This window comes from Hipposideros armiger, unplaced genomic scaffold (assembly GCF_001890085.2).
Source record: "Hipposideros armiger isolate ML-2016 unplaced genomic scaffold, ASM189008v1 scaffold_48, whole genome shotgun sequence".
Taxonomy (NCBI): Eukaryota; Metazoa; Chordata; class Mammalia; order Chiroptera; family Hipposideridae; genus Hipposideros; species Hipposideros armiger.
Genome location: NW_017731398.1, coordinates 3,901,227 through 3,923,279, shown reverse-complemented (window position 1 = coordinate 3,923,279; position 22,053 = coordinate 3,901,227). Strand labels below are relative to the sequence as shown.

Below are 22,053 nucleotides of genomic sequence, written 5' to 3'. Positions count from 1 at the left end.
ATTTGTTGGACGGTATTTCCCTGTGTCTCCCTGGCACCTGGACTAATGCAGAATGCAATTGCAGGTGCTGAAGAAATGTGTAAAAAAAACTCTGAGAGTCCCATTACATTTAAATGAAATTTACAATTTGGTCAAACAGTACATTTGAGAAAATCTAAAACATAATGCCTTTTATCAAAACAATGCCCTTTGTGACAGCATCATTTTGAAAAATTAAACACATATAACAATGACAACTTTTAAAACTTTATAGGTTATTTTAATTATATGGATGATTCAACTATGCTAAGGTCTCTTTCTACAGGTGGAGGATACACTTATGTTTTTATCTGTTACAATCTATGTATTGTATTGTTTGAAATGACAGATGAGAAGATGAAGCTAATGAAATACTGTGAAGCAGACACCATGCAAAAGAGAAAAGGCCATCTTCTGATAAGGAGGCTAGTCCACCATCTGTCCCCGACACTCAGTGACAATTAGAAAAGACCCCATCAGTTTTCTGGTAGGTGGAGATGATAGATGAGGTACAGACTTCTTTTGCAGATTCTGATGTTCCTTTCTGATCTAATCTGAGATTTAAAGGATGACCAAGAACAGCCTAGAGTACAAGCTGATAAATTTATCACGTTGTGAAGACAGAAAAAGGTGTGAGCTCAACAGGGCACCAGGGAAATTTTCAGTTGTATTGAACCCAGCCTTGTAACAAAAGGTGTTTTTTCAGAATTCTCAGATTTCAAATACAGCAACTGAGATTACTGTCAGGCTTCATCCTTAGAAATCATTTCAATATTATCCCAGTAACAATATTACCACAGGTCACAAATAACATCACCCTGTCAATACAAGATCAAAGGTTTGAACAATGATGCTTAGAGACAGAGTCGGAACGCCTCGGTTGTGGGTGACTTTCACAGCTCTGGGTGACAAGGGCTTCAGCAGCTTCACATCATACTCAATGGCACCAAAATAAACATCCCCTTGAAGTCGACACACTTTTAAATGTTTAGGAAAAGGATATTTGTAAAAAATATACATAGTAAATATAAATACCAAGTATTAATGAAAGGATAGAGAGGCGATACTGCTCTCACACTACATAAAAGACAGCTTTCTTAGTATCAGACAATGTAGCAAAGAATATTACTAGGAACAAAGAAGGTTCTTTCATGATAATCAATTCATCAAGAGCACATAAATATCACTAGCATTTATATACCTAATAACACAACTTCAAACTTCAGGGAGCAAAACTGATTGAATTGCCAAGAAAAATAGAAAAATTCACAATTAAAAAGACTTCAATATCCTTCTCTCAAAAACCGATAGAACAGAAGTAGGCAGAAAATCACCAACAACATAGTAGCAGAGAGATCTTTCTGAGGTGAAGAATATGTTCCCTCTCTTGATCGTGATAAGTGTTTTCATGGATGTATGAACATGCCAAAACTCATTAAACTGTAAACTTAAAAACGAGTGCAGTTTAACGTATGACAGTTACACGTCAAAGCTCTAAAAACAGCAACAAATTCATACAGATTTCCAATTTGTATGCATATGTGTTGCTGGATAGAAAGAATTAATATTTAAAAGATACCTTCTCTTGCCCATTTAATCTATAATTTCAATGCAATCGCAATCAAAATTCAAACAGGATTTTCTTACCTTAACAAGTTAATTGCAAAGGTTATGTACAAATTGAAAAGCACAGGAATAGCCAAGGCAATTGTGAAAAAGATTACACTATTAGAGCTGTAAGCAAGGAGACAGCAAATAATGCCTATCAATTCCTGGAGAAAAGAACTGTCAAGCTGCAAATCTATGCCCAGTGGAAATATCTTGCACAAACAAACAAAGAGAAAACAAATTTCCTTCCAGGAGATTCTCTCTAACCTGAGCGGTGGGGAACAATCAATTTTACTATTTTTCTACAAACAGTATAAATACATCTTATGCACTCTTATGTATTTAAAATGAATTTCACCAAAATATTTCAAAGCAGAAAAAGACATACCATGCAATACTAAATAGATCAGCGGTTCTCAAGAACCTGTGGGTCGCGACCCCTTTGCGGGTAGAACGACCCTTTCACAGGGGTTGCCTAAGACCATCAGAAAACAAAAAGATATTTACATTACGATTCATAACAGTAGCAAAATTACAGTTATAGAGTAGCAACGAAAATAATTTTATGGTTGGGGGTCACCACAACATGAGGAACTGTATTAAGGGGTCACGGCATTAGGAAGGTTGAGAACCGCTGAAATAGATGAAACCTGGTATACTGCTTTTCCTGGCTATCTGAAGGTAAAGCATTCCTGTGGAAACTTGTGTTAGCTCAAAGGGCAAAACCAAGTAATTACCATTCATTTTTATGTAAAAATGTTAGAGGGCTCCCAGATTAACAAAGTAACAAACTGGTTACCTAAAGTTTTGTCCTTGAACCAATGAAAGAGATTAAATCAGCTATGGCTAGACAGTCACATATTCTCTGCACATCCTGGTTACACTGTGAGTAAATTTACCACCAAAAGAATTCCAAAAGTTGGAAGAAATATACCCATTCACAGGCAGCCATATATGTGTGTGCATTATATACTGAAACTGTATGCATGTTCTCTCTGTCCCTGCCTCTCCCATTCTCACACACACAACTATAAACATTTTCTCATTCTATTAAAGAGAAAATGAAGGCAATGGAAGCTTTGTTCTAGAAGAAAGGGTAAGACGTTTTCAGATTACTTCTCGCACTAACTTAAAACATACCCTATTGAGGTATGGAAAGGGGGGGGCGGATAATTTATTCTATGTGAGTCCTAGTTTGTTGGTTCGGCTTGACTCTCTGTTGAAAAGCAGACAAGGTGTTTTTTTTTACCATGATTATCACAAGAGTAAATGCTTCTGCTTCCACAAAGGTAAGCAAGGTAAGAAAATCAGTGACTGGACTCCATTAGCGATTATTTGCTATCTCCCAAGCTGTCATCAACTCTGGAGACATCCACAGCTTCGTCCACCTCAGTGCGAGCCACACTCTGGCCACACACCAGCTTGCATTTCATTAAATACAGTGATGTCTTGCCGTGTTTGCTCATTTAAAATTTCATTTTTCTCTTCAATCACCTCATTAGCATAATTTTCCAACTTGTTATACTACTTTGAGATTTGTAAAATCACACTTGGTGGTAAACATCCAGTAAATTAGTTAATTTAAGACCATTCACGAAAGTCGTTTTCATCCTTTCCATGAACAAAAAAATAAACTATTACACTATTTGCTTTATATTTACTGTATATATTTATACGCAAATAGTGCTTATATAATTTCCATTCTTTTAAAGTCAGAGTCTCACAAAAATAAATACATGGATTCAAAATTTTAAAAAGCAACAACGTTTAGACTTCATTCTCTATGTAGGATTAAATGCACTTCATGCAACTTCCACAGAAATCATTATCAGCTTCTTTAGATAGTGTAAAAACCAAACTACAAAGAAATCAGAGTTTTAATTAAACACACTTTATTTCTCTAGCAACACATAAAATATTAAATTTTAGAATGTATTTAAACTAAAATCCATTTGTTTTGACCTCTAAAAATCACCTACTTTTATCATTTGGAGTCTAAGATAATGAAAGAGGAAAAAATTAAACAAAATAGATAACAGCTCTTTTTGTGAAGTCTCTAGAAACATGAAAAATTTCCTGGTCCAATTAAAATAAAAACACAAAACACTAAACCTTTCTTCCTAGGCAGCTACCTATTATGTTTAACAGGCTTAAAACAAACTGTGTCAAAGATCAGGAGTAAGTTATCTGATATGTCAAATGTATAAGGTCAAAGGTCCAATTTTATTAGGTCAGAGGTGGTATAAATAAAATCATGTATGTCAAAGAAGAAGGGTGACAGACAAGATGTATATAATATAAAGACATCACAGATGACAAGTAATAACTTTAAGTAGAACAAGTATGTTTACTATAGATACCTTTACTGATTAAGAATGAAACCTCCACGTGAGTAAATATAAAATTGCCTTCCTATATCATGTAAGGCATATGCTCTATTGCACACCTGTTTTCAGGAAGAAGGGGCTGTAACTGAAAATAACTACCGTCATGCATCGCTTAGCGCCGGGGACAGTTCTGAGAAATGTCACTGTTGTGTGACCATCACAGAGGCACTTACACACACCTGGATGGCCCAGCCCACTGCACACCAAGGCTACGAGCCTGCACAGCATGTTATTGTGCTGAGGACTGCAGGCAGCTGTCACATGGTGGTGTGTGTCTGGAAACATGTCCAAACACAGAAAAGGCACAGTAAAAACACGGTGTAAACGCTAAACAACGGCGCACCTGGACGGGGCACTTGCCAGGTTGGGGGTTCACCCAACGGGAAGTTGCTCTGGGTGGGGGGTGGGGATGTGGTGGGGGGTGTGGGTGTGAAGGCCTGGGACAGGACTGCATGACTGTCGGCTTTATAAACACTATGCACTTAGGCAACACTACATTTATAAAAAAGTTTTCTTCAATAAATTAACCTTTGCTTTCAGTAACTTTTATACTTATAAACTTTAAATGTTTTTTAATTTTTCAATTCCTTTGCAATAACAAGGGGCTTAAAATACAAACACATTGTACAGCTATAAAAAATATTTTCTTTCTATCTTTATTTTATAAGCGTTTGTCTATTTAATTTTTTTTTTTTTTTTTACTTTTTAAACTCTTTTTTGTTGAAAACGAAGATACAAACACACACACACACACACTAGCGTAGGCCTCCTCAGGGTCAGGATCGTCAGTATATCACTGTCTCCAGTTCCACATCTGTCCCAGTGGGAGGCCTCAGGGGCAGTGACACACATGGAGCTGTCATCTCCCGTGACAGCAGTGCCTTCTGGTACGCCTCCGGAAGCACAGGCTTGAGGCTCTATCTGAGGAGGCATCACTCTTTTCAGGTATGTGTCAATGGTGGTTTGCTTGGTTTGTCTCTTTATTTCATCAGATTTGCTTGTAAGCAGATAACACGCCATGAACAGTCCTCTAGTAATGAAAACCTTTCGGTGTTGGGTCCATGTTTTCAGACTTTTTAAAGAGCTTGTTGAGGTCTGCAAAGCATCTGCTAACCCCTTCACTGCATTTTCTTGGGGTTCTTCTTTCTCTTCCCCGCAGTTTCCTCTTCTCTTGTCTCCATTTCACCTGTGCATTCCTGTTCCAGTTTCAACACCTCTTCACTAGCCATCTCGTCAGGAAGCCCCTCTTGGAACTCCCCACCCAGTGCCGTCCGCATCCACACCCGGGTTCAGTCGCTTGGCATCTCAACCACAGCCTTGTGGATTTCTGCAACCTCCTCCTCGGCAAATCCTTTGAAGTCACAGATGAACCTCTGGAATGTCTCCTTCCAGACGCCATTCCTACGCTCCTTGGTGATATCACCCTACACCTGAGCACGGTTTCTGATGCCGTCACAGATGTTGTGATCCTTCCAGAATAGCATCAGTGTTTCCTCAGCTGCAGCAATAGCCTGAGTAAAGGTCGTCCTTGGTCAGTAAGCCTTAGAAGCTGCTACAATTCCCTGACCCACTGGCTGATCTAAGAGGTGGTGTTTGGAGGGAGAAACTCCACTGTGATATTGGGATGAAGATCACCAAGGAAAGGAGGGTGTCCGGGAGCATTATAAACAAGAAGCAAAATCTTGAAAGGTCTGTTTTTCTCCCAACAGTATTTCTTCATTTCGCCGATGTAGCAATGTAGGAGGGCTTCTCGGAAGAGGAGCTTAGGTGACAGGTCGCCCTCCGTGACCTCTCACTGCTCCTGTAGGACACTGGCAGTGTCTGCTTACTGACATGCCTGTAGGCCCTGAAGGTCTCACTGTGCCGGATCACAACGGGTTTCTTTCAGTTTGTGGCCTGCAACACTGCACCCCATAAGACTGCTCTCTTGTCCTGAAAAGCCCTAAGCCTGGCGCTGATTTGGCCTCCTTATGGGTGACAGTCCTCTCAGGCATCCAGTTCCAGGGTTAGGAACTGGATTCACACAGAGCACCTGCTCCGGCAGGTAACATTCCTCCACCATAGGTTGATCTAGAGTTTCCCAAAACTCTTCAGCTGCCTTCACATCAGCACTCACACACTCACCACTTATGTTCACATCATGGAATGAATAACAATTCTTGAACTGTTAACATCCCAGAGCGAACAGTGAATTCAACATCCTAGTTGGGTCCAGCCTTTTCTTTCAGTGTTGCAAACTTTTTCCTTTGGCCATGATCACCACGGTGCTGAGAGCGAGAGGCTTCTATCCAGGTCACGAGAAGTTTCTTCATGTCTGATCAAGGCCCTTCTCGAACTACTGTAAGTCTTGTTGACTTCAACGAAGCAGATCTTTTAACAGCTTCCGTCACTTTGTTCTTGCTCTTCACGATCATTAGCTGTGGTGGGATGGGACAGGCCTGGCTGGAGAGGAGTAACCTTCCCTGATGTACACCTGTGTAGTCCTCAATCACTGTGAATTTCCTTTCCAGGTCAATCACTCCCAGTGGCCTCTTACTGGCAACATTAGCCGTGATTCTGTCCGCTGAGAGGCCAGGAGATTAAATCAGGTACAAGAGCAAATGATGCAAACACGAGACAGGTGAGGCAGCTGCGGCATAACATGGAACATTGTTTTAGAGCAAACTTTTTTTATAAGCAGAAAGGGTACACACTAAAATACCAATAAAATGTAGGGTGTAGTAAACACACAAACCGGTAACACCATTGTTTACTATCATCGTCAAGATGTCCTGTCCTGTCCATGACTGCATGTGCTGTGCTTGTACACAGCTGGCCAGCGCCGTTTAGGTCTGTTTATGACAGCATCGCCACAGACACGTGACAACAGCTGTGATGTGACAACGGCTACGATGTCACTGGGCAATAGGAACTTTGCAGCTTCATTATGATCTATGAGACCACTATCCTCTATTTGATCCATCGTTGACCAAAACATTATGTGACACTGACTGTACATGAATCGAAAACTTAATTATTTTCAACTGAAACACAAAATAAACACACCAATCAAATCTTAAAACACAACAGCTAAACATAGCATGTTTATCTAACAAAAGTTAGATAATACTGCATATTTTTCTTCCAAAGTACATGAATTACATATTCTTTCCTTCTCAAGCTTTCTCATTAAAACACATAAAATTTAGATTTCAGTTTACATATGAGTAATAGCAGTGTTCCAGAAATTTTAAAAATATTTTTTGTAAATTAAATCATGTATTTACCTTTTTATGAAAAGAACTTAATTATAAGTAATTTTTATAAATGGAGGAATTTCCTTTATAATGGGGCTAACCAGAAGTAGTTAGGACTCTTTCAAAGTGGAGTTCGTATGCGTGTGACTAGTTGTAAATAGACAATGAAATAGAGAATGGAGCTAATTATATGACTGATTCAAGTAAAAAAAAACAAACCATACGACTCTCCCTTTAAATACCCACAGAATGTGAGGCAAGGCAAACTGCATGTGAAAGGCAAAATATCATCTGAGGAAAAGCACAGAGATGATTACTTCCGTTCTGCATTTCACTTTTATTCACGTTTTGCAATGCCCTTCTGCATAGCCTTCAGCGCAGTGAGCTTCTAGGAAACACCTCTGATGTGTCAGTATTACATCAAACCACAGATGTACAGGAATTAACCTGCAGGAGAGTCCCAGTGAACTGGCTTACACTAGACCGAATTTTTCCACTGCAAAAGTTGCAGCAAATACACAAAACACGTATTGTAAGGCATCAAAGGACAGCCAGCACTAGCAGGGACTGAGAAGCCTGATCCCTGCAAGGGGGAAGGGTGTGGTGAGCCCCACCTTCACTCTGCATTGTTCCCTTAGGGCTTCCACCTATTTGGGATGTGGGGTAATAGTGCCGCTGAAAGAGGCAGTCTTCCTAAGCTGAGGACACAGAATGGGTATAGAACCCTCAAAGTAGTTGGAACTTTAGAGGCAAAAAAAAAAAAAAACCTCAAAAGGAGAAAATCATAGAGAAGCGAGCCCCTACACCCCCAAAAAAGTACAATTTGCCCTCAAAATCAGTCCCATCCAGAAACTCAAGAGAAACAGGAGCCTCATTCCACCTACCCAGGTTAGATTTATTAAGAGCCAATCTCCGAATCACCCCTGGTTCCTGACAGTGCCGCGCCAGAGCAAAGCCACACTTCCATGAAGGAGCCCCAACCACCTAGCGCAAGCCCGAGCCTTCTCAGTCCTTTCTGCCACCTTATCAGAGGCCCCATGACTTTCCACGGTGTTGTCCCCCTCTCTTAACAAGTCCGAAACCAATTTTATTCAGCTATAGGTGTGTCCCATGGCCTCTGCCTGGAGAGCATTGGCAGAAAGCTAAGACTGCATGTAAACATTACGGATCGTGCCCCAGACCTAAGGATGAGTGACAGAAGCCAGACACAAAAAGGACATACAAGATGATACCATCTAGCATATCGAGGACAGGCAAGGCTAAGTGATGGTGCCAGCAGTGAGAGACTAGTTACCCAGGGCATGAGGGAGCCTTCTGGGATAAAAGAAATCCTCTGCATCTTCATCTGAGTGGAACACATGTGAGAGTTCATCAACCTGTACACCTGAGATCTGTGTACTCTACCAATGTATGCTCTGCTGAAATAAAGGGGTGGGGATCAGACACCCATGTGCACCCACAGGCGGCATTGCCCCCAGAGAACCACAATAACCTCTCCCGGGCTGAAGAGATACTTGACTCACATGAACTTCTCACCTCTGGGTAGTTTTAGAAATTTGCTATTACCACTAAAACCAACAGATTCATAGGTTAGCAATATCATCCATGTCTCCATATTGGCTGAATAAAAAATATTTATAAAAATATGCAAATCTAAATTCCCTGTAAATAATAATTATGGGGCCGGCCGAGTGGCGCGATGGTTAAGAACTCGCTTGGGATGCCAGAGGGCCCCGGTTCGGATCCCACATATGAGGGCCAGTGACACTGCCCTCCACAGCTAAGATGCTGAACAACAGCTCAACCTGGAGCTGGGCTGCCCTGAGTCGCCGGCGACGGCGTGGGCTGCAGTCCCTGTGGCAGTGGATTGCCATGGGCTACCATGTGTGGCCAGCAGCCAGCGTGAGCGGCCAGCAGCCGCAGTGAGCGGCCGTCCAGAAGCCGGCGACTGATCTGCCTCGCCAGAGAAGAGCGCAATGATGGTGCCAACTTGGGCCAGTGAAGCAACATCCTCCACAACTAGATTGAAGAACAAAACGACAGCAACTTGTCTGTTTCCCTTCCCCCAATTCCCCAGCACTGTTCCCATCCCCCCAATTCCCCAATAAAAATCTTAAAAAAAAAAAAATAATAATAATAATTATGGGAAGGTAAATAATGCATTTCCAAAAATCTGTACACAGCATAGTGATAAAAATTATCCATCTATGTGACATTTATATTGTCAATTATTTTCCAAGAAATGTAGAGCATCGCTAAATAATTATTTCCTTTATTATTAAACTATAAAAACATAAATTATTTTGTACTGACATTACATAACAGTATTAAATTCTTATTTCTGTTTCTTGTTAAATTAAAATATACGCGGAAATAAAAGCACATGTGTATACTACTATAGTAGTTATTAAATGTGAAACATACTTTTCAACAATCACAGAAATACATCTGAACATGGAATTCTTTCCATAAAAGAGAACACACTAGGTCCTCAAGAAATCTGTGAGCTAACCAGAGGAAAGCTTACCACTTCTTCATCTGAGAGCTCACGCCCTTGGATGCTGCTGTTCTCTCTCACAGCTTGCTGGTGCTTTCTGCCTTTAATGTGGCTGAAAAGATACACCTCTGAAGAGATCTAAAAGCAGACAATCAAAGCGATGTAATCAACATGTACTTTTACCTAATTTTAAATAGTATATTGACTCCAGCATACTATATGCAAGTTGAGATCTCACTAACATTAACACAGTAGGCTTAAAACTAGTTTCTTTAGAATGCAATTCTGAGACTCCTCTAGAATGCACGTGGTCAGAAAAGGCATGCCACTATGCCAACCTCAACAGGACAGCGTTTCCTCTAAGTATCAAGGAGCAAGTTTCAGCACTGAAAATGGTCCATTTCTTCTTTGGGGGCCAACGCACAAAAGCACTGACTTGGGCTATCGGTGAGCAGGTACACATCCATCCAGCACCCAGTGTGCACTTTGGCACTTGGCACTTCCACTCCTAAATGCTGACGCTACTTTTCTATTACACAGTTTGCATAGAAATCACAAGATACATCCATGGCACTCAGCAGATGCCTTAGCGTGAGTTTTAAAAGACAGGGAGAATACATTTCCACAGTTGAATAACCTTTAGTAATCAATCTTAGTACGTCATCACAATATTGAGAATGACAACCCACCAGGACGCCGCACAGAGAGCACTGCTTCTTCCTTTCATAAGGGGTCAGTTTGGGGGCATAATCAGTACTCGCATGTCGTCCACTGCTTAACTCAGCGGCTTTTTCTTTTCTCTGTTCAATCTGTTCCATGTGCCTTCGAATACTTTCATCGTGCTGTAGATGAAGTCACAGTGTGAGAATATCAACAATTATTTAAACTGGACTGAGAACTCGAAAAAAATGATATTTCCACGAAGCCTTCTGAAATAATAGAATGCCTGAATTCAGTGTTAACAAGAATTACGCGAAGCCCTTTACCATGTCCCACATGCACAGGACCACTTCTGGAAGTGTGCTCCATGGGGCCACACCATGGGGTACCAATAAATGTTCTGCGGTCCAATCAGTTTGTGAAATCGCAAGTGAAAGCTAACAAGGTTAACACAGAACCTTACATAGCCTGTGGTATCTCACTGTGGGCTGTGATTCAATAAAGCTAGCTCATACTAAGCGACATTTTACACACAACACACTTTTCAGAAGCACTTTTTGGAGCACGCAGTGGAAAATGTTGCCCCACAATAAGGCGCAAGCTCATCCTCACAGCAGACTCAAGGCCCATCAAGACACAAACCTCTACCCACACCAACTCCATTTCTAGCTGTTCTACATCTCTAGTGACTTCCCAGAAAACAAGAGTCAACCAACCAAAAACACTACTTCAGACATCTGACTTCGTGCTCGTCCCACCCAACTACTCACTCTCCTGCCCGTTTAACTCACCTGTCTTTCAAGACTCAGCTCAGGAAGAACTCTCTAAAACGGTCACCCTGGACCCTCACGTTAGGCCAAGGGTCCTCCTGCATGCTGCGTGTACCTCTGGACCCACGGGGAATGGTCTGCCTAGCACCCAAATATCATGGCAGAGCAGGAGCTTCTTGAAACTCAGAACAACGTCTCTGTCATCTCTGTACCCCATGCCTGCCACACGGCTAACCGTTTACCGCGTGGCTCGAGGGCTACACAACGAATAAAATATGGTCCTCTACCTTTCGGAATTTATTGCCTGTGCCTATAAGGAGCCAACACTAAGTAACTGACATGATGTGAAGTGTTCATACTGATAGAAACTGTAGTACTAACAGTAAAGATTTTCATCATAACCTCTCAAGCTATTAATGTGCAATTCCTAAGCACTGAAATCAACTGAAACCAATTACAATAATCATTGCTCAGTGAAAACAAGACATGTTAAAATCTGTTTACTTTTTTCCCCTCAATTGCTTTATCATATTAAAATAAACTTAGTATTCTGATAGTTGAACTAGCCAATATGGTTTCAGCCAAATCATATGTCTTATTACCCAACGATCAGGAATACAATTAATTCAAGTTTCTATACAACTAATTCAATAAATAAAAATTTAATTCCATGCCCCATTGAAAGCTCTACAATTTCAAATTACAATATAAACGGTACCTACCTTGAGCTGAATTTTCTTCTGAAGCTCTTCCATAGCTTCCTGCTGAGCGGCTGTGAGGGCTGCTAATCGTTCTTCCCGGTCTCTGGAAGAAGACAGTAAAAATTACAAATCTAGCTGCTCAGAGTAACACATTTCATGAGGTGAAACAATGCAGTTAGGGCTCACAGGCTTACATATTCCACACGGTTATTATTTTTTAATATTGTTATTTTAGGTGCTATTATGTCCCAGATATACTGCTCATTTAGTGTTTGGAAAGCAACAGAGATGATCAGTTATGAAAATGGGTTTCTGGACCCAGGCATGGGTTTAAATATTAGCTCTAGGACTGTCATTTAAATATGCCAGTAAAATCACAAGAGAAAAACAAGAAAAACATGAATTCACAAAGAGAACAAGAGAGGAAACAATCAAAAACAAATTATGAGACCATGCTTAGGGAAAAAGGCATCAACAGAAACCGTCTCTGCTGGATTTAATAGACAAAGACTGCAAAACAGTTATCACAAACATGCTCAAATAAGTAAAGGTATGCCAAAATAAAGAAACGTTATGACAATGAGTCAGTGACAAGGGGATCTCAATAGAGAAATAGAAACAGTAAATGAATTTCAAAACTCCAATAGAAGTAAAAGGAATCCTTGAGCAAACGGCTGATTCTAGGGGAGATGAGTCTCGGGCATCTGGCAGTGCCAGAAAGTAAGGCAGTGCTCAGGAAACCCAATAAGGCAAGGCAAAGGGACACAGGCCAAATGAAGGCGCTTCCAACGTCCAAAGCTGGAACAAGTTGAGCAACAAAATTAGTGACGTAATATTGGTCTATAGGCTGGCCCAGTGGCTCAGTTGGTTAAGAGCTCACTCAAGAGTGCGAGCTCTGAGCAACAGTGGTTTGATGCCCAGCCAGAGCTGAGCTGCCAATAGGCGGCGGGATGGCTCAACTAAAATAAATAAATAAATAAATAAATAAAAAATATTGGTCTATAACCCGAAGTATAAAAAAATATAAATGAGTCCACGCTGGCATAAAGAAAGAATTAATCAATAAAACGAGAGAGAACAGACAAATGTCCTCTACTGCAAATAGTTTATGTAGGAATTCTTCTCTCAAAGAGGTGGAGAATAACTCCCCACCCCCTCAGCGTGCGCCATGCTTAGCGGCCCGCTTCTAAGGACAGCACAGGGACATATTTAAGTAACTCAACAGTGAAGAAACCTGACATACACTATTTTAGCCAGGTGACCAAGGAGATCAAAATCAGAGGTAAGTCAAGTTGACAGCATGAACCTTTGACACATCAAGAAAGAGCATTTACACTCACCCCTGGGGTCTTCCTATCAAAAACCAATAACCCCAATCTAACTACGAGAAAAACATCAAACAAATCCTAACTGAGCAACAATCTACAAAATACCTGACCGCTGCTCAATACTGTCAAGTCATCAAAACCATGGGAAATCTGAGAAACTGTTAAAAATCAGAGGAGCCTGAAGAGAGATGGCAATTAAATATCTCAAGAAATAATGGCCAGGGCCAGCCGGGTGGCTCGGATGGTTAGAGTATGAGCTCTGAGCAACAGGGTTGCCGGTTCAATTCCCACATGGGCCAGTGAGCTGTGCCCAAGCCGAGCTGCACTGAGCTGCTGACGGGCAACAGGATGGCTCAGCTGGTGAGACCACGTGCTCCTAACAACAAGGTTACTGGTTCGACTCCCACATGGGATGGTGATCTGGACTCCCCTACCCACCCCACCCTCACCCCCGCAACTAGATTGAAAGCGGTAACTGGACTTGGAGCTGAGCTTGTGCCCTCTACAACTAAGATTGAAGGACAACAACTTGACTTGGAGCTGATGGGTCCTGGAAAAACACAGTGTTCCCCTTCCCCAATTCCCCAACACTGTTCCCTTCCCCAGTTCCCCAATAAAATCTTTAAAAAAAAGAAAGAATGGCCAAACACTCCCCAAATTTGATGGAAAACATTAATGTACAGAGTAGGATAATCATGAGAGAACCAACCTAGACAAATATTAGCCAAAAAGAAGTGTGAAAAGGCCAGGACATTCCTAGTAAAAAATAAAGTGAGGGATAGGAATAGAAACCCAAAATGAACATAAAGCTTTGATGATTAAGGCAGAGGATAGAAAAAGCAGAAGATAGATCCCACAAACAGACCAATACATCCATGGAAACTTGATGTGTCAGAAAGCTTTGTAGATCAGTAGGAAAAAATTTGATTTTTCAATAAAGTGTGTTAGAATAATAGGGTATCCACATGAGAAAAAACTGAAATGGATTTCTATCTCAAGCCATACAATAAAATCGATTCTCGGTAGATAAAGACTTTACTATTAAACAAAAAACCCTGACCTTTAGAAGAATGTCTTATGACTCAGGATAGAAAATGATTTCATAAATAAGATCAGAAAGCACAAACCACAAAAGTTTGTTCAGATTTACTACACTGCGAACAAGAATTATATTAATCAAGTCATCATAAAAAGAGTGAAAAGGCAAGCCACAACCTACCAATACATATAAACCTTTGCAATACATGTGTCTGATAAAGAATTACTTTCTACTCAAGATGATTCATAAACATCAATATAAAAAAAAGCTCCCAATAGAAAAATGGACAAAAAGTTGAACAGGCACTTTTACATGGTAAATAAACTGGGTAGCTGATACGTATGCAAAAAGCTACTCAGCCTTATCATTAATCTTGGATAAGTAGAAAAGCAAATTAAAACCAGAGTTATTTTTTCACATCCACCAAATATGCCACAATTAAAAGGCCAGAAAAAAAACAAACCCACATGTCAGCAAGGTATACACCCACCAAAAGAGACTTAGGCTTGGCCAAATAAATGCTTTTTCCTGGGTCTTTGAATCTTAGCGTGAAGGGATGGCTGAAGGTCATTTATCATAACCAGTGGCAACATGCTGACCACGCTGTCCATCCAAAGACCACTGCTGTGGCTCTTTGCTTGACCATTTCCAAGCTTGGTTCTCTAAATCTCCTACCACCTACCACCTATACTCCCAATATTTTCCTAAAAGTTCCCTTTGCTTAATTAAGCTGGCCAGAATCAAATTCCATTTCTTGCAATCACAAAAACCTTGAAATATCAAGTTTCCTACCCAAAAGAAATATTCAAAAGGTTTTCATTTTGATATGACATAATGCCCGGAAATCAAAATTTAGTGCAACGTTTCTGTATTTGTGGCGATTTCTAACAAATCTCCATGACAGCAAATGGCTCTAAGAGTTGCTTTGAATATTCACCCAAACATTCTTCAGGATCAGAATCGGGGACAGGAGCTACCTGGCTCGTTCTCTGGCTGCGTCCTCACGGGCTTTCTCCTTTTCCTGCCTTTGTTGTTCGATCCGGGCCTCTTGCTCCTTCCTTTTCATCAGCAGTTCTTCCACGCGGGCCTGCCGTTCCGCCTCCAGCGCTCTCTTTCGTTCCTAAGGTCAGAAATGTTTTAAAAGATGTAGAATTATATGTAAAATGAACATCACTCAAGGTGACGTAACTTTGACACAAACATATATATTCCACCCAAGTAGATTCCTGGCTTATCACTAAGTATGCTTCTCAGAATTTAAACAAAAATCAAACATCTATGATATCTGGTTTTTGTATGTCATTTACCAGTCATTACATAATTATCAAGATAAATGCTATTTTCGGTAGATACCATGTTATGCATATTCTGTGAGAGCCTAATGAGTATTTTATGGTTAATCACTTTTAAAGCCTTGTTTTTAGAAATGGTTTCTGAAATAACAGAATATCATGAAGAAAGGATAGTTAACAGATTTTATATCTGAACTAAGCGCTCATCAAGGAATTATGTGAAGAAAAGCTTGTGGCGGGAGAAGAAGGCATTATAATATAGCAGAGTGGGTAAGCAAGTGGGCAGTGGGTCAGAGTCCCTCGTTTCACTTCCAGACCCCATTAATTACTGGCTGGGTGGCTCTGGTCTAGTTAGAGTATATATGTGCCTTAGTTCTCTGAAAGATAAGTGTCAACAGTACTTATTTCTTAGGATATTATGAAGAACAGATAATAAATGGAAAGTACTTACCACAGGGCCTGGCATATAATCAGTTCTCAAGAATTACTTATCATCATCACCATCATTAAGATAGAGGACACCATCAAAACAGGGTACACTTCAATATGAAATACTGTGCCCTCAGTGTGTTTTTGCCCACTAGGAGGACGTCTGCTGATTTTTACTGTATCACTATCTGTACTGGTAATTTCTTTCAATCATCCTGACTCCCCAGGTAGCTCACGCAGCCTCTCCCTGACCCCCCCCTTTTTATGATTAATGGAACACGTACACTGACATAGGTTCTAAACTGCTACTTACATAGCCTTGGGCAAATCATTTCACCTTAAAGAGCCCCATTTGCTGTGAGATCTACATTACTAACACAGGTAAGTACCCAGCAAAGTGTTTAGCACATAGTAAGTGATAGCACAAAAAAACAGAGCAGTTTCTGTTTAGAGAACACTGAGGGGAGATGCACATATTTACAGCAGTTACGAAGCTCACAGGGGTGCCTGCATATCTACATCAGACCCTGTCTACCCCACGGGAAGAAAGCCTCTCACATCAGTAAGCCAAAAGGGCCCCTACTTCTCTTTATTTGGGGGTGAGGGCCTGGAAAACAGAGGGCATGCACTGATTTCCACAGGGGATATCTAGCAGATTAGGACTGGAGGAGGCCTGCAGTTAGAGTTGTAATCTTCAGAGCCTGGCAGACTGACTGCTCATGAACTAGGTACAGCTACTTCTCATTACTAAGTAGAGCAAGGGGAAACTTGTTTAGCTAGATAAGATCTCAAACATTCTTAAGACTAACAACAATCAAAGCTAACACAGAAAATTTTCTCCAATGGAGAATATATAAACAAAGTTTTCTCTTACAGTCAAATTTACTTAAAGTTTAAAAAACCTGTATTATGTCTGAAAACACAAGTTTCACAATGAAATGCAAAAGGCTTAGGCCTTAAATACAAAGAATTAAACCAGAGCTTTCCATTTCATACTTAATAAAACCAAAAGCTTTTAAAAATTATAAATTTTTCTTATAAATGAAATATATTAGTATTATATAAAAACTTTTACTTTATATATATATAATGTATGTATATATATGTATATATATATGTGTGTGTGTGTGTGTATATATATACCATATTTGCCGGCGTATAAGACGATTTTTTGGCCCTGAAAAATATGCCTCCAAGTGGGGGGTCGTCTTATATGCCAGGTACACTTCAGATAGACTGCCCATAGTGCTTGCCCCGTGCCATAGTGGCCTCCCGATGCCCGCCCACTTCATTCCACATACCGTTCAGGCATCAGCAGCGCTGCTGGGTGTATGCTCGGCTGTTATGCGATTTTGCTGTTATGCGATTTTACCACACTCGCAAAATCGCACACAGCCGACCATATAACAAACTCTGTATTTTGAGTGGAAATGTTAGGGGGTCGTCTTATACGCCGAGTCGTCTTATACGCCGGCAAATACGGTATATGCAATGTAGCCAAGTCATATGCTTAAAAATAATTTCAGCCTGCTGATAGTTTTCATGGATAGAGGACATACTCCGACACTGAACTCAGAGAAATACATGGACTTCAAAAAGTATTCTAATCTTTTAATTTCTGTTTTTAATAAATGGAAAAGAGACTAGGTGACTGTATAGGAAATGAGCAAATTTAGTAAATTCAGCTAATATTTTCCTTATTAAAATTTAAGTTTCCTAAAGATAAGAAACCGTACTCCACAAAAGTATCTTGCACAGGGCAGGAGTTCCACAAATATCTGTTAAATAAGTGAAACATCACTTTATAAACTAATATGCACCATAAATCTATCTACAAATAAAGAATATAAACCTATGGCAAAGGTATTAGTAAGATATCTTCTAACTCTTAAGCCTTCTGAACCCTCTTGGAGCCCCACGTACTTCGCTTCATAGTCAAGGAAGTGTTTCTGGCAGCTTAAGCTGAAGCTGAATAATACTGTATGTCAACTATAATTTAATTTATATACATAGTCACGGGATATGGAGTATAGTATAGGGAATAGTCAATGGAATTGTAATAGCTATATACGACGCCAATGGGGCAATAGATTGGGGGAGGGAGGTTATCGCTTTGTGAGGAGTGACATGTTTAACTATTGCATTGCTTTGTACACCTGAAACTAATAATAAAAAATAAGTACATAAACAAAAGGATCTGGGACCCCCCCCACACACACCCCTTATGCCTAACTTCAAATGATCAGGGCAAGAAGACAGGGCAGACTATCTAAGGAAATCGAGCAGAAAGCTGACCAATGAAGCATTTACAATAACGGCAAACTGAGAACTGACATGGCAGTAATTAAGTACTTCACTTACAAGAAATGGGAATCATAATTGTCTTCAGCAGTTTATGAGAATGTTTCAAGGGCATAAAAATTAAAGCAGATGGAGGGTCTCTGAATTCTATATCAAGTTAGAATCCTACTATTATTATATTTACAGAATGCTTAGCATTACTCCATGCACATCTAGTAACGACTACACATATATTAAAAAATTAATCATGTTTTATAGTACCAGTGGATTTTTCTAACATATATCTCAATTAAACTTCAATAGACAGGTTTTAAATTTCTCATTAGAAACCCAATCTATAGGAAATTTCTTCATTTAAAAAATTCTGAGTGGTCAAAGCAGATTCTCAAGTGTTGGTAAGTACAGAAAATTCCTTACTAATTTTAGGAAAGAATTGCTTTCCTTTAAGCTTTAATAAATGTTTCAAATTATGAAACTATGAAATAAGAGTCAACGTTTTTAAATGGAAGATAACTATTATATTTCAAATCTGCAAAATAAATGCAGAAAAAAGAGCCAAAGATGTCCATTTAAAAAATATGCAATAGTACTCATATATTTCCCCCAAAACCCAGCTAAGAAGTCACCTCTTCCAGGGAACTTTCTCTGACATTCCACTGCCACCAACAGAGCTAATTATTGCATCCTCTGTGATAAGACTGTAGCTTATATGTATTTTTATTAATCTTTGGTATCATGCTGTATTATTTACAATAAGGGCAAGGATCATATGCTATTTATCTCTCAATTATTAATGCCTAATGTTTGCTCAAAAGTAACACATAATTTACAAAACACTATTTTTATAAAATGGTCCCAGTGCAGAGAAAGAGACAGCAATAATGCTGAAGGGAAAACTCAAATTAAAGTTCAAGTATCCTCCCTTCCTTACCCAATTAACAGTATTAGTTAATACTGAAATAATGTATAAATGATTACAATGAAGATTTTTGCTGCTCCTTAAAGAGAAAAAGCTAAAGATCCTCCAACAGAAGTATTCTGTATTTTTCAACATGAGTTAGCTGGACACTCAGGTTACAATAAGACACTGCACCCAAATCAAAGAGAGGTCAGGGATACATGTGGAAATGCCTGCTAATGCCCACAAATAGAAAAAAGGAATCAATCAACTTTCAAATGTTTTAAAATTGAGTTTTAATTTCCTGAAACCACCAGTGACATGAGGTGGTTTGGATGAAACACTAACCTTTCTAATGTTAACACAGTAACAAAGCCCTGTGAGCTGGCCCCTACCTCGGCCTACAGCACTCTCTCACGTCTCCTGCACAAAACGCCTTCTCATCACATGCATCTGTCTCGTTTTTCAAACTTAGTGGAGGTATCAGCTCCTCCAAGAAGCTTTTCCTGACTTTCTCATGTCCTGGCCACTCCCAATTTGACTGGTGTTCCCCTTTGTGCTTCCAGGAACGCTTTTACTGGTGCACTTGTCCTGATGGGTCACGATTTGTTTACATATTTGTCTGCCCACTGACAACAAGGACATATCTTTCTCATGTCCTTGAGCCTAGCACAGCATATGGCTTATAGGAGTAACTCAATAAATGATCACTGAATGAATGAACAAACAAATGCTAGTCATAATAGATTAACTATGTCTGCATTTATATTTGAATATTGTAAAATTTGTTCTCTACATCAAAAATGTCAGGTCCTTAAAGAGTCTCATGAGCAAGACTTTCTGTTGAGAAAGATCTAAAATTGTTTACCAACATTAGTAGAGTTTAGGTGTTAATCTTCCTTTCCAACCTGAAAATGGCAGCTAACTTAGGGTTTGCTCAGAGGTTAAAAGCTAAGCAATTAAAGTATCTGATGGCACTCCCCTACAAATGACAGCTGCTCCTTGTCCTAAGTGTAAAGGTTCCCTAGTTGGTAAAAGCTATACTGGCTCAAAACAATTCTTTCTTAGTGGAGAGAAACGGAGTATATTCTTACCCAACCCAATTAGAAAAGAATAGATCCTACTCCATCCAGAGCAATGTAGTCCTTCCCCTCGTTGAGACTAAAGAGTCTAACTCTGTAACTGCAGTCCACTGAGGGACGCACTGATTATCTTCACTGAAGGAGGACACGTTCTCTTTTGGCAATCAGACTTCATGTTTCCAAACAGTGCTGTACTGAACCACACCCTGCTGGAAGCAGAGACTAGGTCCTGGCCCTTTCTGGGTCTGAGCCTAGGAGATGGCAGGTGATCAATAAATGCCTGCCAAATAAAAGTCTACCTGGACAGCTTCATCACGGGCTTGCTTTTCTTCCTGTCTTCGCTGCCGTTCTTCCTGTAATTCATTAAGTCTCTGTTCATATTCCTTCAATTTTGATAAAACATCATGGCGTTTATTCTGGGCTTCAAGGGTATTTATGAAGGCAATTTCATTTACCTTCAATAAAAACAAAGAAAGTCAAATTCAAATCAAGTTGATTCTAGGGTATATCACAAAAATAAACTTAAAACAGTCTTTATAACATAAAACAGTGGTAAGGCATAAAACAAAAACTGAGTGACCTGTGGATGTTTTCTTTCCATATTTACCTCAAAAATGGACAATAATCCACTGTATATAACAAATCCATGGGCCTCAATAAGAACTGATTTAGAGTAAATAAAGGTCTGCCATTGAAAATATTTTTAAGAAACAAATTAAGATTCTCGCAGAGGCCATCCTGATAAAGTTCTACTTAATATCAGTGATTTGCAACTATACAAATTACATTAAGATTAAAATAGGTCCGTACATGTTACTCTAATGAGTTTGAAAGGACAAACCTTAAATAAGAAATCATTTCTTTCAATATATAATTGAATGAGTGACAAGATACAAGACACAGAACTATACACTGCATCCTCAACTTCAGATATATTGGTTTTTAAGGCCAAGTTTTGCTACACAGTACAGTTTTTATGAGTAAAGCATAACTAATGACAATGCTGGAAAAAGTCAACTGGGGTTCAATTTCTCATTCTATAAAGCCAAAGGGATACGGTGAAAATGGTGGAGGGAAATTGGGAATTAAATACTGGGACTTATGCTCTTTGACATATGCACAGGCTCCAGGAATCCATGCTGAACAAAATAAAACCTATCACTAGAAACATTACAAATCTCAGACAAGAAAGTTTGAATACAGTTCTAACAAAGACTTCCCAATCTCCATGTCATGTGGCCGCTTTTATAAATACTTGAATAAGCAGATTAATAATATAACCATCTTTCAGAAGATACTGAAAGTACAAAGACAAAAGGTATGTTCAAGGAAAATTGTTCATACTATATCAGGGCTCACATGTTAAGCATACTCAAGATGAAAGAAAAGGAATGGGATCTAATGCTCTGGAAACAATAAAATAAAAATCAAGAGGGAAGAGTGCACAAGTCAGATAAAAAATCCAATCTTTGATGCTGGTAAAAACCTTCCGAGTATCAGTTATACAAGATGGGTAAATCCAGAGATGTAACGTACAGCATGGTGATGAGAGTTAACAAGGCTCTACTGCATACCTGAAATTTGCTAAGGAGATAGATCTTATTAGAATAAATCTTCTCAACACACATGTGTGCGCACGGGTGCACAAATGGTACGCAGGTAGAGGGGATGGATATGTTAATTACTTGGAATGTGGTGATCATCCCACAATGTATATGTATATCAAAACATCACGTTTGTATACCTTAATATATAGCATTTTTATGTCAACATCTCAACAAAGCTGTTAATTAAATGGAAGGAAGGA

General features: G+C 39.6%; 1 protein-coding gene across 1 annotated transcript in view; it reads right to left on the bottom strand.

The window, feature by feature from the left end:
- Window positions 1-22,053, bottom strand: part of SCAPER (S-phase cyclin A associated protein in the ER) — a 233,864-nt gene that overhangs the window by 133,747 nt on the left and 78,064 nt on the right. Inside the window, exons 16-20 of the mRNA XM_019640002.1 lie at window positions 20,546-20,701; window positions 15,222-15,364; window positions 11,899-11,980; window positions 10,436-10,588; window positions 9,777-9,884 (exon numbers count right to left, since the gene is read on the bottom strand). Of these exons, the coding sequence (XP_019495547.1) occupies window positions 9,777-9,884; window positions 10,436-10,588; window positions 11,899-11,980; window positions 15,222-15,364; window positions 20,546-20,701 (642 nt within the window). The remainder of the gene's footprint in view (window positions 1-9,776; window positions 9,885-10,435; window positions 10,589-11,898; window positions 11,981-15,221; window positions 15,365-20,545; window positions 20,702-22,053) is intronic.